This window comes from Oncorhynchus masou, chromosome 2 (genome assembly GCF_036934945.1).
Source record: "Oncorhynchus masou masou isolate Uvic2021 chromosome 2, UVic_Omas_1.1, whole genome shotgun sequence".
Classification (NCBI taxonomy): domain Eukaryota; kingdom Metazoa; phylum Chordata; class Actinopteri; order Salmoniformes; family Salmonidae; genus Oncorhynchus; species Oncorhynchus masou.
In genome coordinates, this window is record NC_088213.1 from 18,801,965 (window position 1) to 18,818,485 (window position 16,521).

Genomic DNA, 16,521 nt, shown 5'->3' on the forward strand with positions numbered 1-16,521 from the left:
CTCGTTACAGAAATGTTTTATTGTACAGCGTGAACACTGCCAGCCTTATCTTACCCTGTTCTCCAGCAACGAATGCCTTGGGGACCTGAGCCTGGGTTATAAATGGTTTGTTTGTTGTAAAAACAGGAAAGGATTTCAGTCTTTATGTACATTACTGAACATGTGTTTGGCTCTCATGGAAAGAGCTCTCTGATAGGGCTGTGTCAACTCAATGTAATGAATCACTTGATTATAGTACACTTTATAGTACACTACATTTGGATACAGAGTCAAATTACCCAGAAGGCTACTTGAGGCAACACATTTCTCAAGAACTATAGAATACAATATTACTATAGAGTTTCTTAAATGCTATTTAATTATTCTTGGAAGATATGCTGCACTCATGACATGTGGAAACTAGGAAACTAATATTTCCCACTTGGAAAGTATCCAAATCAACCAATATGTTAATGTTTACTCAGAGGTTCCGAGTTTCCAACTTGTCATGAATGAAGCAAACTTTAATGTTTACAAATTACTGTTGTCTCTGACATTTACATCTTTAGCTTGTTTGTTGATTTGTAGAGAGACATTCAGAACGGCACAACGTTGTGTAATATTCAGATAGAAATATGCTATGAAGAACAAACATGCCTCTCCGACATGTAAAAAAAGGAATCGTCAGCTACATTCATGACATTTCTTTCTGCAACGTCCCATGTTTGCCTACTAAAAGTGGCCCAAGTAACATACTAAACCTATTCACAAGAAGTCAGTCAAAGCATTCTAGTTCATTTTCCTGTTGTTGGTTTTTCAGGAGATATTAAAAGACTAAACCTATTCACAGGAAGTCAGTCAAAGCATTGTAGCAGAGAGTCTCTGCGTCTGTGGTCGGTCCGATTCCCAAACTCCAGCCCGTCCGTCAACACCTCAGTGTTTCCCACAGTCTTGGCCTTGGGCAATCTCATGAGAAATGTGTACATGGAGCCGATTCGCCCGAAGCCCTTGGTCTCTCTCTTGGTTTTCCATCTGTACTCCTCCACGGTGAACTCCGTGGTCCTCATGCGGTTGAGGGTGAACACTGAGTCCCCTCTTACTACTGATGTGAACAGGGCTCCTTTACTGTTTGCGTATTGCCCCGGCAAGGCTGTCCACTGACCCGTAGTCAGGTTGTAGCAGTCCATCACGCACATCAGGAAGTCTTCGCAGGGCCCGTTGCGCATGACATACAAATTGTCCCTGTGGCCCACCATGCAGTGGCCATAGCTCTGGTCACGGACTAGCGTGGTGACCAGGACCCATTGGTCCCTCTCAGGGACGTACTCGTGGATCTCCGTAACGCCCTTGGGCTTCCAGAGGCAGATGAAGATGCGGCTCATGGCTTTGGTGGAGGCCACGTTGGCGGCTCTGCAGGGGAGATTAGCGGCGAAGCGCCAGGTGGCTGTGGAGACACTGTACTTCTCCACCAACGCCATGGACTTCCGGTCGAACTCCCCACCGATGGCGTAGAGGCAGCCTTCGTGGCCCACTAACGTAAAGTTGTAGCGTGGCTGCTGGGGACTCGAAATAGTGGACCAGGAGTCACTCTCTGGGTCGTAGCAGAAGCCAGAGTCCACAACTTTCTTGCTGAGGTCGTGGACGCCTCCTATAATGTACAGCTTGTTGTCTAGCATGGTCACACCTGCCATAGTGGTGCTTGTGTTTAGGGGTAGGTGACTCAGCACCTTCCATTCTCTATCTTCGTCATCCAGGTAGCAGACCGTCCTCTGACAGTCCTGGAGCTGCTCGACGGTTGGAGAGTGGCTGCAGACTGTGACGTACCGACTGGGGATGAGAGACTCAACGTACTCCACTAGGTCTTCTGGTAAGGTGCTCACAACATCTTCCTTCAGGTCCGAGTACATGTCTTTAATGAATAAAGCAGCTTGATGGGACAGATCCCATAAACCGTAGGTTGCAGCCGTGTGGTACATCAACAAGCAGTTCTCTGAGTTGATGATATTGGTCAGGTGCTTTGTCACAGACTCCACCTGTAGAAAGGTGGCACATTCTATGGCTTCCACGATCTCGTCACCACCCAGGATGGGGCGATCCCCGTCCAGGACCCGGAGCGCCAACACAAATCCCCGGGCGCTCAGCCCTTGCAGATGGACCTCATCCTTTTGGCATTCCCGCATTCCCGACTGGAAGAGGGCTCGGAAGTACTCACAGTGCTGCTCGAGTAGGGCTTTGTTCACCACAAAAACGCTCCCGTCAACTCTCACTTTCAGGCTGTCCATCCCTGAGTCCAAAGGCTTGCCGAGGGCAGGCTTGTCACTGTCGGTCCCTGAGCCAGGGCAGCTGCTTGGCTCCATCGCCTCAACGGAAGTGTTCAAACAGCACATTTGCATTTGTCAGGAGTGACGAAGTGCTGAGTCAGATCAAAATATCTCATGTCCTAGCATGACATGTTATCCATGATGATATTTCCTTGAGGTACAGTAGCAGCTAGACCGAATCCCCCCCTTTCCTCTACTCTGTGCAGAGCAGATGCACTTGACAGGGTAACCACTGTTTTGTATTGCCCTTCACAGCTACGAGAATAGCAGAGGCTATAGATAGCTGTTAGGCAACGTGTGGCACAGTTATCATACATTATGGTGACATGCATCCGGAGGGGAATCTAGTGTTGACCTGCTAGAAAGGGGAGATGGGTCGGGTGGGAGCGGGTGGGCGAATGGATGGGCACAGCAGTACAGTTATGCTGATGATTTATTGGTCTTTGTCTGTGAGGCTGACAGTTTGTGCCAGCGGGAAATGTCAGAACTCTTGGCCTTGGAGCGGTTGGGCAAAGGTGAGAGACAACAATAGATTGTTCCCTAAGGTCACATTTGTTATACGAGACTATTATTCCAAACAGTTAAATTCTTAGTAACCTTGTCTGTTAGGGATCTGTTGCACATGACAACAGCAGGCTACCAGTCCTTGTTCCAATACAGTGGCACCTGTGCAAATACTTACATGCACACAGACGGATTCACCTACTGTAGTATAAATCCTTCACCCACTATAAAACTTGTGTAAATGTTTACACACAAGGCTACATAATTACTCCTCTCTCTGTCCTCCATGCAAACCCCGATACAAACAGGGGTGCTCTTCCAAAGGAGGCCAGAGACCACCTTTGCCACCAGTGTAGAGAATGAGGAGGGAGTGGAGTTCTCATTCATTAAAGGGTAAAGGGGGAAACCGGTACCTTTTCTTTGTTCTTTCTGTTCAAATACGTCAGATTTGAGACTATTACACAAGCAATTACTTTAACATGTGCAAATTATTAACTGTGAAGTTATGTGATTATCTGTGAAGGAAACTATGCTGCATGAAGACAACAGAATCATTCACTCACTGGATGCAATCCAACCATCTCAACTGACATCACAATTTTATTGATGTCCTTGTTTCTTGTCAATGAAGTTAGTTGGAGATGAGAAAGGTCTACCTTGAAAAATCATATCTGACTGCATGTAGAATAACTATGAGACCTCACCTCAGTTCCCTTAAATGGAGTTTGGCAGTAAATCATGTGCGTAAGCAGCAACATTCTTCAGCAAATGTTAACCGATTCGTCTACTTGACGCAAGGTCCTACCAGCTGTGCACGCACGGAGCAGCTCGAGCTTCTCTCACCATCGAGTATGAGCATCCTCATCATCGGACAGGATTTAAGAGCGCGTTCTAAAACTCGTTGGGATGTTTTTATTGCATTTAGATTCATAGGATTTTAAATGTAATACAGATTTGTTTAAACCACATCAAACCAACTAGCCGATTCACTTCTACCCCAGTCTTTAACTCTGAGAAAACCTTTTAAGGTAAGGTAAGGTTATATTGAAACGTTATGGAAACGTTCAACGTGGGCGTTATTTGTGTTTCCTGCAGAGTAGCCTATCAACCATATGCATTAATATTAGTGTTTATGATACCGTTCTAAACTTGTATATAATTTGGTTATGTTATGTTATGTTAATAATATTGTGAATAATGCACGTGGGCACTGAATAAAGATCCTGTTACTTGGATCTGTTTTGAAAACTTGTGTTCCTGGGTTTTAGTCTAAAGATGTCACTGATGTTTGGGAAAGCAAGGAGTTGTAACTTCTCTGCTATCCCTGAGGGGGGACAACCTGAGGTCAATGTGGTCATCGTTGGAGTGAAGGGCTCAGGAAAATCAGGTGGCCCACCCATCTTGTCCCTTTTCTCCTTCATATGCTACTGGATTGATGTAGTGGTTATTGTTCAAACATTAGTGATGTTTAGGTTGGTTTTATATTGTGTTCTGCCGCTTAATATACACTGAGTAAACCAAACATTAGGAACTTGCCTTGATTTGTCATCCCTAGTATTTGTAGTGGAGTAGATCCCAGTTTTGTGTACATTTTATTACAGTTTTGATAGACCCAGTTTTGATAGTTTGTTATTCATGAAAATCAATCTACTCCTATCTGATATTTCATGGGAGTGTTTATATAAAAACAGGGTTCCCATGCCCCATTTGGGACACTAGATTGTACAGTGTGACAGACTGACAACAAAGAGCTGAATCTAAACAGGAAGTGAATCATTTCCTTCTCTCTTTTCAGCGTTGACTGTCAAATTTCTCACCAAGCGCTTCATCAGTGAATATGACCCCAATCTAGGTAAGATTCCATTTGTTACCTTCTGAAATAAAATGCAATTGTCAAGAAATGTCTTTTTTAAATAAATCATTTTGGCTCTGTCCTAACATCCCCTCTAGTACCATTTAGAATCACGCTGTGCATTGGGAATGCCTTTTATGGTTGGCTAGTATGGACATTAGAACACCTCTGTAATAGTTTGTGTACACTGACTATACAAGAATCGGCAGATGCACTTTCAGAGAAATGTACAATAAACTTGTTCATATTGACACATGAATGACTGTATTGTGATGTTGGGTCCATGTTGTGACCTCCATGTTGTGTTCACTGCCATCTAGAGGATACTTACTCTTCTGAGGACATGGTGGACCAACAGCCTGTCGTTGTGAAAGTTATGGACACAGCTGACCAGGTGGGAATAGTCTTTTTTGAAAGACTATACTACTGCCGTTGTGCCCTTGAGGCACTGAACTGCTCCAGGGGCGCTGCTCTGCCGCCGGCGCTGTGCCGCGGTTGGATAATGTGACAGAAGAAAAAAATGTTTTCAGATTTGCATTGAACACAGAGACAGAGGATGATAGTGAGGAAAGATAGAGGTGGTGTCAAAGGGCAGAAGGTCGGATCCAAACCTGAAGACGTGTGTGCCGTAGGCTGGGGCATTACCATTACAAGAGCCGGGACACAATGACACATTTTCTGTGCAAATGGAAACCATTTGAAGATCTATTCTAAATAAATTGATACGTCTTCTAAAGCCTTTGTCACTAATTGTTTTGAAGTGATGACCTTTTCCCCTTGTCTGTCTCTCCCGTCAGGACGGCCCAGTGAACTGTGAGCGTTACCTCTCATGGGCCAGTGCCTTCCTTGTGGTCTACAGCATAGACAATAGACGGAGCTTTGAGGGCTGCCAACAGTACCTGGAGGCCATCACCGTCCACACCAAGGCCCCGCAGCCCAAGACCCCCATTATACTGCTGGGCAACAAGCTGGACATGGAGAGATACAGGTGTGTAGTGAATTGGTGGGGTGGATGGAAGTCCGGGGGGGACTCAAACCTGCAACTACTTGTCTGTTAGTGTAATGCCTGAGACATTATACCAAGAGGCCCAATCGTCTTGATGAGATTCCGGTGTTATAGCTACTAAGTATTGCTGCAGGCGCTCAGAGGTCACTACTGGCTCATATCAGCATAGCCAGCAGCAGCAATACATACCACAGTAGTTAGACATGGAGAGATACCGGTGTTATAGTTATAGCTCAGAGCTCACTACTGGCTCATATCAGCATAGCCAGCAGCAGCAATACATACCACAGTAGTTAGACATGGAGAGATTCCGGTGTTATAGCTACACTACTGCTCACTACTGGCTCATATCAGCATAGCCAGCAGCAGCAATACATACCACAGTAGTTAGACATGGAGAGATTCCGGTGTTATAGCTACTAAGTATTGCTGCAGGCGCTCAGAGCTCACTACTGGCTCATATCAGCATAGCCAGCAGCAGCAATACATACCACAGTAGTTAGACATGGAGAGATTCCGGTGTTATAGCTACTAAGTATTGCTGCAGGCGCTCAGAGCTCACTACTGGCTCATATCAGCATAGCCAGCAGCAGCAATACATACCACAGTAGTTAGACATGGAGAGATTCCGGTGCAGAAGTCTTGCATGCCAAGATGTCTGTTTAAGACTGTTAGAGACACAGCTGGTGGACGTTTAAGAGATACAGTATAACCCGGTTCATCCCCACCAAGGTGGACCTGCGATTCAAACCCACACCACAACGACATAACATACTCCAAAAGCCAAGGCATGTCTTGGTCCGGGCCGACAGTGCTTCCAGGAGGAGTGATGCCATCCGCAAAGTTCTGTTTTGGCCCATAGCCTCTCAAGTAACACCAATGCGTTTTGCAGCTCTAGGCCTACTAGTGGTAGTCATCTGAAAGCCTGAAATGAAACGTCATGTCCGTCCTACTCAATGTTAATGCACACCACCATCACTGCTGCATGTGTGGCAACCCAAGCCCTCTTAGCTGGTGTTTATGGAAACAATCATGTTTATTCAAGCACTTCCAGTAAAGTTGATTCATGGCAAGACTCCAACCACTTATATTTGTCTCCCAGTGTAAGATGTCTTCATGTTGCTATATTTATCCAAAACATATAACGTACAGAAATGTATGAAGCAATAATGGCCAGCAGACTTATAGCCACTCCAACACACTAACACACCTTCTTTTTTTCTAGGTGTGTAATGTTGCTAGTGACAAGGCATGATGTGTAATTAACATTTTTTTGTGGGACAACATTTCTTTGGTTTCATCAGATGACGTCCTGACAACTGATAGACAGAAATGTTCTTGCAATGTTGCCCATGAAACTTGTCTAGAACATGAATATATTATTATTATTTCTCCCCAATTTTGATCTTATCTCATCACTACAACTCCCCAACCAGCTCGGGAGGCAAAGGTTGAGTCATGTGTCCTCCGAAACATGGCTCGCCAAACCGCGCTTCTTAACACCCGCCCGCTTAACCCGGAAGCCAGCTGCACCAATGTGTCGGAGGAAACACTGTTCAACTGACAACCATTGTCAGCTTGCAGGCACCCAGCCTGCCACAAGGAGTCGCTAGAGCACAATGAGCCAAATAAAGCCCCCCCGGCCAAACCATCCCCTAACCCGGACGACGCTGGGCCAATTGTGTACCGCCATATGGGACTCCCGATCACGGCCGGTTGTGACACAGCCCGGGAACGAACCCTTAGTGCCTTAGACCACTGCACCTCTTGGGAGGCCCAAATATCAATATGTTATGTTTGGAGAATATGGCAACCGTGTTCTGTGTATGTTTGGTGGGACATCGATGGAATATTCTCCAAACCCACAGAAAACTGGACACATACAGTGCCTTGCGAAAGTATTCGGCCCCCTTGAACTTTGCGACCTTTTGCCACATTTCAGGCTTCAAACATAAAGATATAAAACTGTTTTTTTTGTGAAGAATCAACAACAAGTGGGACACAATCATGAAGTGGAACGACATTTATTGGATATTTCAAACTTTTTTAACAAATCAAAAACTGAAAAATTGGGCGTGCAAAATTATTCAGCCCCTTTACTTTCAGTGCAGCAAACTCTCTCCAGAAGTTCAGTGAGGATCTCTGAATGATCCAATGTTGACCTAAATGACTAATGATGATAAATACAATCCACCTGTGTGTAATCAAGTCTCCGTATAAATGCACCTGCACTGTGATAGTCTCAGAGGTCCGTTAAAAGGCCAGAGAGCATCATGAAGAACAAGGAACACACCAGGCAGGTCCAAGATACTGTTGTGAAGAAGTTTAAAGCCTGATTTGGATACAAAAAGATTTCCCAAGCTTTAAACATCCCAAGGAGCACTGTGCAAGCGATAATATTGAAATGGAAGGAGTATCAGACCACTGCAAGTCTACCAAGACCTGGCCGTCCCTCTAAACTTTCAGCTCATACAAGGAGAAGACTGATCAGAGATGCAGCCAAGAGGCCCATGATCACTCTGGATGAACTGCAGAGATCTACAGCTGAGGTGGGAGACTCTGTCCATAGGACAACAATCAGTCGTATATTGCACAAATCTGGCCTTTATGGAAGAGTGGCAAGAAGAAAGCCATTTCTTAAAGATATCCATAAAAAGTGTTGTTTAAAGTTTGCCACAAGCCACATGGGAGACACACCAAACATGTGGAAGAAGGTGCTCTGGTCAGATGAAACCAAAATTGAACTTTTTGGCAACAATGCAAAACGTTATGTTTGGCGTAAAAGCAACACAGATCATCACCCTGAACACACCATCTCCACTGTCAAACATGGTGGTGGCAGCATCATGGTTTGGGCCTGCTTTTCTTCAGCAGGGACAGGGAAGATGGGTAAAATTGATGGGAAGATGGATGGAGCCAAATACAGGACCATTCTGGAAGAAAACCTGATGGAGTCTGCAAAAGACCTGAGACTGGGACGGAGATTTGTCTTCCAACAAGACAATGATCCAAAACATAAAGCAAAATCTACAATGGAATGGTTCAAAAATAAACATATCCAGGTGTTAGAATGGCCAAGTCAAAGTCCAGACCTGAATCCAATCGAGAATCTGTGGAAAGAACTGAAAACTGCTGTTCACAAATGCTCTCCATCCAACCTCACTGAGCTCGAGCTGTTTTGCAAGGAGAAATGGGAAAAAAATTCAGTCTCTCGATGTGCAAAACTGATAGAGACATACCCCAAGCAACTTACAGCTGTAATCGCAGCAAAAGGTGGCGCTACAAAGTATTAACTTAAGGGGGCTGAATAATTTTGCACGCCCAATTTTTCAGTTTTTGATTTGTTAAAAAGTTTGAAATATCCAATAAATGTCGTTCCACTTCATGATTGTGTCCCATTTGTTGTTGATTCTTCACAAAAAATACAATTTTATATCTTTATGTTTGAAGCCTGAAATGTGGCAAAAGGTCGCAAAGTTCAAGGGGGCCAAATACTTTGGCAAGGCACTGTACATGAAAATGTTCTTGCAATGTTCCCATGAAACATGTCTAGAAAATGTATATCTTAAGTTCTGAGAACATGGTCACCGAGTTCTGGGTAAGTTATATTTGAATGGAATAATCTCTTGGGACATTCCTATGAAAACGTTAGTTTATGACCTAATAAGACTTTTAAAGGAACACTCTCTAAAGTTGTGGGAAAGTTTGTTGTTAGCTAAGGATGTAGGGTGTGTGATTGACTAATGATATGTGTGAAGTTGGCACATTATAGTACTGATTATAGGGGTCAGTGTGTTTTGGACCTGTTTAAACTAAAGGGCTTCTCTATTCTCTCTCTCCCTCTCTCCCTCCCGTTTTCTCTTTCTCTCTCCCTCTCACTCTCTTGCTCTCCTTCTCTTCTCTCTCTCGCTCTCTTCTCTCTCTCGCTCTCTTCTCTCTCTCTCCTCACTCCCCATCACCCTGTCTCTCCCACTCTGTCTTTCAGGCAGGTGAGTAAGTCGGACGGCTCCTCCCTCGCCACCCGTTTCGGCTGCCTGTTCTTCGAGGTGTCTGCTTGCCTGGACTTCCTGTCTGTCCAGCGGGTCTTCCATGAAGCCGTGAGGGAGGCCAGGCAGCTGGGCGGCAAAAGGAGCCCCCCGTTACGTCCCCTTTACATCAGTGAGGACAACAAGCCATTGTTCAGCCTCGCCACTGTGCCCCCGTTCACCACCCCCTGCTACAAGGAGCTCCCAGTGCCCGCCACCGCCAAGCTGGTGACGGTCAAGTCATCACGGGCACAGAGCAAACGGCGGGCACCCACGCTGACGCTGCTCAAGGGCTTCAAGATCTTCTGATGAGTCGATGGAGAATGAGACCAGACTTAAAGAATGGAAATTTGAGACTTGTCTCAAACTTGTGCTCAAACCTTGAGACTTAACTTGGACTTGTGCCAGAGACTGAGACTTGACTGAGTGTCTCAGGCTTGAAGACTTGAGACTCAACCTGGACTTTCCAAACTGCCATAGTGGCTTACAATATGGACAAGTGAGAGAACTGTGAAATAGGTTATGAGAGACAATGGACTGTGTCAAATGTGAAAAACAGAACAAAATAGAGACAGAATAACATACAACCAAGCCATCAACATACTGTATGTAGCAGAAGCTGTCATGGTGATATCACCATCACTTTGTTGGAGCATGTACCAAAACGTCATGATGACTTACTGCACCTTCAAGTGAAGAGAAGGAACAGTAATTATCAGAGCTCCTTGAGAGATGGACAGTAATGGACTGGTGTTTAAACTGTCATTGTGAATGTTGAATTTATATTGCCAAAGTTGTCAAAGTTTGTCTTGAAGTCAGTTACTGGGACAAAGCTATGTTAGTTGCCAAATGTATGGTGGTGATTGGAATGCATATGACGGTGATGGTATGTTCACTGTAGTATAGATTGCTGACACTATGCACATGTATATTTATATGCATTTTAATAAGCTTTAAAGGACTACTAATTTTATTGAATGAAGACATATTTTGTTAATGTAGACACATGTTTTAAGTTATTTGATGTTATAACACAAAGTAGCAAGTCAATCTTTGAGTAAAAGGCCCAGTGCAGTCAAAATTCAGTTTTTCTGTGTTTTATATTATACAACAGTTGATGAAACTAACACTGTAAAAGTGTGAAAAAATGTGATCAGTGTAATTTCCTGATAGGTGCTGGTTTCTAATCAGCAGGTTTGCATGGCCGGGAGTTTTGGCTTTCCATGGTGACATCACCATGCTATAAATTGGTTCATAGACAAATAACAAAGACAGTTCCAAACATCTCTGCCAATAACAGCTCGTTTTCAGTTTTCCCCTCCCATCTCAGACCACTCCCACAGTCTGAGTGAAATTCTTGCTTGAGAAATCTGTTTTTGCTAAAAAGCATTTTTTGCCAATTTTAATGGAAATCTATTACAGCAAGGTACTTAATTGCTACCCAGTAATGATTTGATATTGATATCAAAACAACTGCATTGGGGCTTTAACTTCATATATACATTGTTTTCACGAGTTGTGGGCGCCCTCCTCAGGCTCATCAGTGTAACAATGGTTGCATTTTTTACAACTTAAAACAGAGTTTTATACTATTGTATGCTAATGCCATCCCAACCAAAATTACTAAACAACTTTTATATGAACAGTTTTATTTCCTTATTGTAAATACTGCAATTGGTGGAATGCTTTTATAACACAATGAAAATCTGTCTTACATATGGAGAGGTGGTATGATGACAAAGGTTAACCCACTGAATTCTGTTTTCTGTCCAAAACATCTATATGTGAATACTCTCTCACAAGAGCTTTCCATTATACTCACAGCAAGATAATTCCAGTTTGGATTATATTAGGATCCCCATTAGCTGATGCCATGAGGTCGGCTAATCTTCCTGGTGGCCAGCATTATAACTAAAAATACTTTACAAATAGAATTACAAAAGAGATGTATAAAGAGACGTTTGATCTTCCAATCTTAATGTTATCTCAGACCATGTTTAGTTGCCTTTTAGTGTTTCCCAAGTAGACCACACTTGAATAGCTTATGACACATGGTTTATAAGTGTTCCTACATACTGTCAAGAGACATAGGAAAACCTTTCACTACACTATAAACAACACATTGCACTCCTTCATGACCAAAAAACAACATTTACTAACTATTTGGTATCCCAAATAGTTGGTTGCGATGTTTCGACGACCAGCAATGTTTACAGTAGATGTATATTCCAAGCATTGCTGACACTGTAAACAATAAAGTACTTGTGAATGATGACTGTGATACTGCACATCTTGTACACAGCATTATTTGTAGTAGCTGTATACCCTTTTCACACTACTGAGCCAGGTCAAGCTGTACTGCGCTGGCATGGTTACGCATCCACCAATAAAACATCTGAGCCAGCACAGTACGGTCTGGCTCAGCACAGTAGTGGAAAAAGGGCATTACAGTAATTAAACAGACAGTGGTTGTTTAAGTTACAGGTCAAAATAAAACAACTTAAAATGATTTTCTGTTCTGCCTCTGCAGAGGAGCAATAATGAGGAACGTGGCTGTTATATCTCTCTCCTTCATCCCTCTACCACCACTCCCTCTTCTGCCCCCTCTTTCTCTACCTCCTCCACCACCTCTTCTTTCTCTACCTCCTCCACCACCTCTTCTTTCTCGACCTCAACCACCTCCTCTTTCTTCAACACCTCCTCTTTCTCTACCTCCGCCAACACCTCCACTTCCCCCTCAGGCTCAGGGTACAGGCTGGACACGTTCCCGTCAGTCCAGGTCACCACAATGTCCCCCGGTTTGAGCCCCTCTACTTCCCCGTTGTCCTGGAGGGGCTTGGCCTGGCTCACTGGGATCTCAGATTGGCTCATACTGACCTGGACAGAGGCGCTGTTGATGGGTTTGACCTCTGAGTTAGTTCTTTGACCTCCAACCTCCGTGACGATGACCTGTAGTTCTTCTGCCTCCGGCTTCATGGCCAGAGCCGCCGCCTTGTACTTGGCTATCTTATTCCTGTTTCTGTGTGGAGGATGATGGGAAATGTAGTCACTGTGGTGTAAATAAAGATGGCCAGACCAACACGCACAAATATGGCGATTGCTTTTGTTTTCTTCCATAACAGGTCCTGTATTTAGGTTCCCCATAGCCTTTGGTTGCATCCCAAATTTAACCGTATTCCCTACATAGTGCACTACTTTTGACCAAGGGCCATAAGGCTAGGGTGTTATTTGGGATGAACACTTTGTTTGGATCATTTACTGTTGTTGACCATAAGTATCTTCACCACACCATGTTTCATAATTGAAGACACGAGATATTTCTTGTTTAGAATGACAGTGTATTACCTTAGTATTTTTGAGTTGAGTGGGTAGACATTAGTCTACTTAAGTTGAGTAAGTGTCAGATAGGGGCTTACTTGTTCGCCATGGAGCCCATTCCCAGAAGCAGACAGCCCAGCAGAAGTGCAGCGAAGGACAGAGCCAGCATCGCAAACTTCCAGGGAGTTGCTGTGACGACAAAAACGCACCGTTGTAACTGAGGAAAATCTTCCCACCGTTATAACACCACAGGAAATTTCAGAGGTGATCAAAGACAAAACATTGGAACTTGGACCAAGTGTGCACTTAACAGGTTTTCTTTTTACAGACTTGGAGCCTTGGCGAGAATAAAAGTTTACTACCATGTAAATCTGACTAAGAGAAAAAGTGCTTCACTATAACCAATCCCTTTATGGAGGCTTTGGGATCAGATCACATAAATGACACCACCACCACTACAGTGCCATGAAAAGTGAAAACTGATTAACTGAGTATATATTGTAAGAACAAACTGATCAGTAGGATAACGTAATGGAGCTGGATAACGTAATGGAGCTGGATAACGTAATGGAGCTGAATAACGTAATGGAGCTGGATAACATAATGGAGCTGGATAACATAATGGAGCTGTCATATCAAATAGCTTACTTAAGAACAATCCAATCCAATTTTACTTGTAATTTCCCAAACAATGGCCATGGATCAGTTTGCTACCCCAACATTAACCTAATACAACACTAATAATACCCTTTTCACACTATCAAGCCAACCTTATCTGTACTGTGCTGGCTTGGCTATTTTCCTTCCTCATTGTCCTTTCCAGCAAGGCACAGAACAGCTTAGCTCAGTTTGGCTCAGCTCGGTAGTGGGAAAAAGGTACAATAGCTTTGTAAAGAGCATAACTTACGGTCCTCAGTGCGATAGAACCATCTGAGGAATTCTTTCTGTTCATCGGTCATACCAGGAGGCCCCGCTTTCTGCTCTTCCGCAGGTTTCACCTCAAACTCATCGGGATCGCTCGATGCCCTTTTGGATCCTGCAGGTGCCAACACAAATATACACACATGTTGCATCACCATCCCCTGTGTTAGTTTTTATGCGGACAAAATGGTGGCCACAATGGCACCATGTGGCCAAGGTGGACTGGGGGACTATTGTGGAACGACATTGAGTTAATATCTTCTAGCCTAGGTTTGAGAGGCCCATGCTGTATCACTTCACACAAAGCCTCAATCTAACAACTGCTAACTTGTGATGAAGTCAATCATTCAAAAGGAGATGAAAATGTTACATTATTTTCAACATCATGAGTGCTTATTTGGCTCATTCTAGAGCTTCACTCATGTAAGTCAATTTACACAAAGATCCAATTTCATGCCATGAGGATTTGTTATACAGTCAGTGTTAAATGTAAATTAAGCGATTAAAAAACTATTGAGGCAACAACAATCACTTACTGAGCCTCTCCTGGCATATATCCCCTTCATCCAGAGACCTCCACTTGGTCTGCTTGCTCCTGTGGGACAGCGTCAGTCGATTCCCATCTGTGGAGAGCTCCAGAGAACTGTTCAGACTGATCAGCCTGTTCAACTCACACCCCCACCGCAGCCCCCCATCCTCTACCCCCTCACAGGGTACAGTCTGGACAGGGTCAGAGTGGTGGGCCGACAGGCACCTGGAGGTCCCCACACGCTCCAGGAGACTCTGGTCCCTCCAGATCCACTGCTGGAGAACTGAGTCCAGGTTGCATTTATTCAGCTGAACCAGGCCCGTCTTGGGGAAGTCCTCCAAGCACAGGCTGTGGAGGGTGTTGTGGATCATGAAGCTACTTACCCCTGGAAGTGCAGTATAGTGGACATGCACTGTTGTGAGCGTAGTGTTATGACAAATCAAAAACATGCTTCCACTTGTTGTTGTGGTTTTATGGCAAAATGAATCAGGGGATTTTTGATGTTTCAGTGAAAGGTGTACGTGTGAAGGGATAGCATTACCTGGCAAGAGGAGACAGAGTTTGATCCACACACGAAACATGTCTGAAGTGGATGAAATCTGCAATGACTGTTGACATAAATCAGAATGACAATGTATTCCCTTAGTCAAGAATACAAGATCAACACTTACACATAATAATAATCATAGTTATGTAAATGTAACTTTTATTATGGCTTGGTTCCCATTAGAAAGTTGTATGGTAGTATCCCTGGGATGGTAGTATCTAGCACACCTTTTTACTGGGCTTCTCAACCGTCAAAAACAAAGCTTTAATCTGCGTTGAATTAGTGGACCAAAGGGAAACATACACATCCACCTTATAAACTGAGAGTTTATCCAAAGCACTGCTTTCTTTGTGCCGCAATTCCATCTCTACACTCAAAACAACGTTGAAAGTATGTAGAGGCATTGTACCTTGCTAATTCCATTATGTACATGTGTATTCCATTATGTACTGTAATAGTGTGCATTATTCTACAATATTAGGTCCTGAAGAGAAATACTCATCATCAAGTAAACTATTTAGAAAAGTTGTCCATCATTGCACTTTTAACACCGATAGCGAGGCGCCAAATAAAATGTTCGAGGTTGAATCGAAACATACTCCTATCCCATAAACACATTCAAATGTAAATGTAGATCATCTAATGGTTGACTCTGTGTTTATAGTACACATCAAAAGATGATGGTTATCAATCATATTACCCCAATGATCCTATTAATTATGATCCAAACATCCTATCAATAAAAGTTGCTATAAGCGTTAACAATCCAAACAAAAAAATATAGACTACAAGTCCTCCTAACCAATGGCTATATATCATTAATTTAAGAGTTACAAAAATGATATACCAATTGCAGACAGTAGCTTTAAAGTAATGAAAACAATTTACTCACTTACCAGGGTCTGTTTCTCACACAGCCTGACTCGGAGAAGGGAGGTAGTGCAGTAGGGAACATGATTCTACCTGTTGAACATACACAACGCAGAGGAGAGGCTTTCCAAAGTGCATGTGGGAGGAGATTGGTTCATTGAGTCTCTTGATTATGGCTATATGGCATCTGTAAATGTTCCCTTTATAGCTGGGGATATGGGGACTTTTTATGTGGTGCAATGTGTTCTTCATTTATTAAAGAATGCATAGTCTGGAAGTAGTTGGGGATGTTATTGCTAGAGAAAAATTTTGAGCCAGGTGAAACTTCCTCCTTATAGTGATGGCAGTGTTTTCTTTCACAATGATAAGAAGTTGTGAATGCTTCATTAGGCTACTGTAAACTTCTGCATAGTGTACTGCACCGTAACTGTGCCTACTTCATTACAATCTTCTCCTAACTCAATGGAATGGAATCAATCCTGTACTCAAGCTTTTAAACTCTACATTGGGGGGGCATTATCCTTGCATCGACAAGGTCAGTGACCAGGGTTGCTTGGTTACTGTTTAGTTAGCCTTGCTGGGACCTTGCCATTGCAGTTTGCAGACATGGGAGGAAAACAGTCTGTGTTTGGTCAAACATCTGGCATAT

The 16,521-nt window shown here is 43.6% G+C and overlaps 3 protein-coding genes across 5 annotated transcripts; 1 reads left to right on the top strand and 2 right to left on the bottom strand.

Moving 5' to 3' along the window:
- Positions 1 to 170: 170 nt before the first annotated feature.
- Positions 171 to 2,481, bottom strand: kbtbd13a (kelch repeat and BTB domain containing 13a). The gene has a single exon (XM_064989356.1). The coding sequence runs from the start codon at positions 2,370 to 2,372 to the stop codon at positions 834 to 836; it is 1,539 nt and encodes a 512-aa protein (XP_064845428.1). The 5' UTR covers positions 2,373 to 2,481; the 3' UTR covers positions 171 to 833.
- Positions 2,482 to 3,105: 624 nt separating this feature from the next.
- rasl12 (RAS-like, family 12) lies at positions 3,106 to 10,768 on the top strand. Of its 2 annotated transcripts, none has more exons than XM_064989452.1 (6): positions 3,106 to 3,837; positions 4,073 to 4,191; positions 4,600 to 4,656; positions 4,977 to 5,050; positions 5,454 to 5,644; positions 9,648 to 10,768. In XM_064989452.1, the coding sequence occupies exons 2-6, from the start codon at positions 4,080 to 4,082 to the stop codon at positions 9,994 to 9,996; spliced, it is 783 nt and encodes a 260-aa protein (XP_064845524.1). In that variant the 5' UTR covers positions 3,106 to 3,837; positions 4,073 to 4,079; the 3' UTR covers positions 9,997 to 10,768. The 2 variants fall into 2 exon arrangements, with proteins under 2 accessions (XP_064845524.1, XP_064845515.1); XM_064989443.1 differs by having other exon boundaries at positions 3,107 to 3,832.
- si:cabz01068815.1 (solute carrier family 51 subunit beta) lies at positions 10,615 to 16,011 on the bottom strand. 2 transcript variants are annotated; one of them, XM_064989420.1, is made up of 6 exons: positions 15,899 to 16,011; positions 14,997 to 15,063; positions 14,463 to 14,840; positions 13,913 to 14,041; positions 13,104 to 13,194; positions 10,615 to 12,706 (listed from the first exon to the last, which is right to left on the bottom strand). In XM_064989420.1, the coding sequence occupies exons 2-6, from the start codon at positions 15,034 to 15,036 to the stop codon at positions 12,259 to 12,261; spliced, it is 1,086 nt and encodes a 361-aa protein (XP_064845492.1). In that variant the 5' UTR covers positions 15,037 to 15,063; positions 15,899 to 16,011; the 3' UTR covers positions 10,615 to 12,258. The 2 variants fall into 2 exon arrangements, with proteins under 2 accessions (XP_064845492.1, XP_064845501.1); XM_064989429.1 differs by having other exon boundaries at positions 15,895 to 16,008.
- Positions 16,012 to 16,521: the final 510 nt, after the last annotated feature.

Coding starts and splice junctions, on each gene's coding strand:
- kbtbd13a (XM_064989356.1), bottom strand. CDS start 2,372: ATGCAAATGTGCTGTTTGAACACTTCCGTTGAGGCGATGGAGCCAAGC.
- rasl12 (XM_064989452.1), top strand. CDS start 4,080: ATGTCACTGATGTTTGGGAAAGCAAGGAGTTGTAACTTCTCTGCTATC. Junction 5,051..5,453: donor TTATGGACACAGCTGACCAG/GTGGGAATAGTC, acceptor CTCTCCCGTCAG/GACGGCCCAGTGAACTGTGA. Junction 5,645..9,647: donor CTGGACATGGAGAGATACAG/GTGTGTAGTGAA, acceptor TCTGTCTTTCAG/GCAGGTGAGTAAGTCGGACG.
- si:cabz01068815.1 (XM_064989420.1), bottom strand. CDS start 15,036: ATGTTTCGTGTGTGGATCAAACTCTGTCTCCTCTTGCCAG. Junction 14,042..14,462: donor TATATGCCAGGAGAGGCTCA/GTAAGTGATTGT, acceptor TGGCACCTGCAG/GATCCAAAAGGGCATCGAGC. Junction 12,707..13,103: donor ATGGGCTCCATGGCGAACAA/GTAAGCCCCTAT, acceptor TCCTCCACACAG/AAACAGGAATAAGATAGCCA.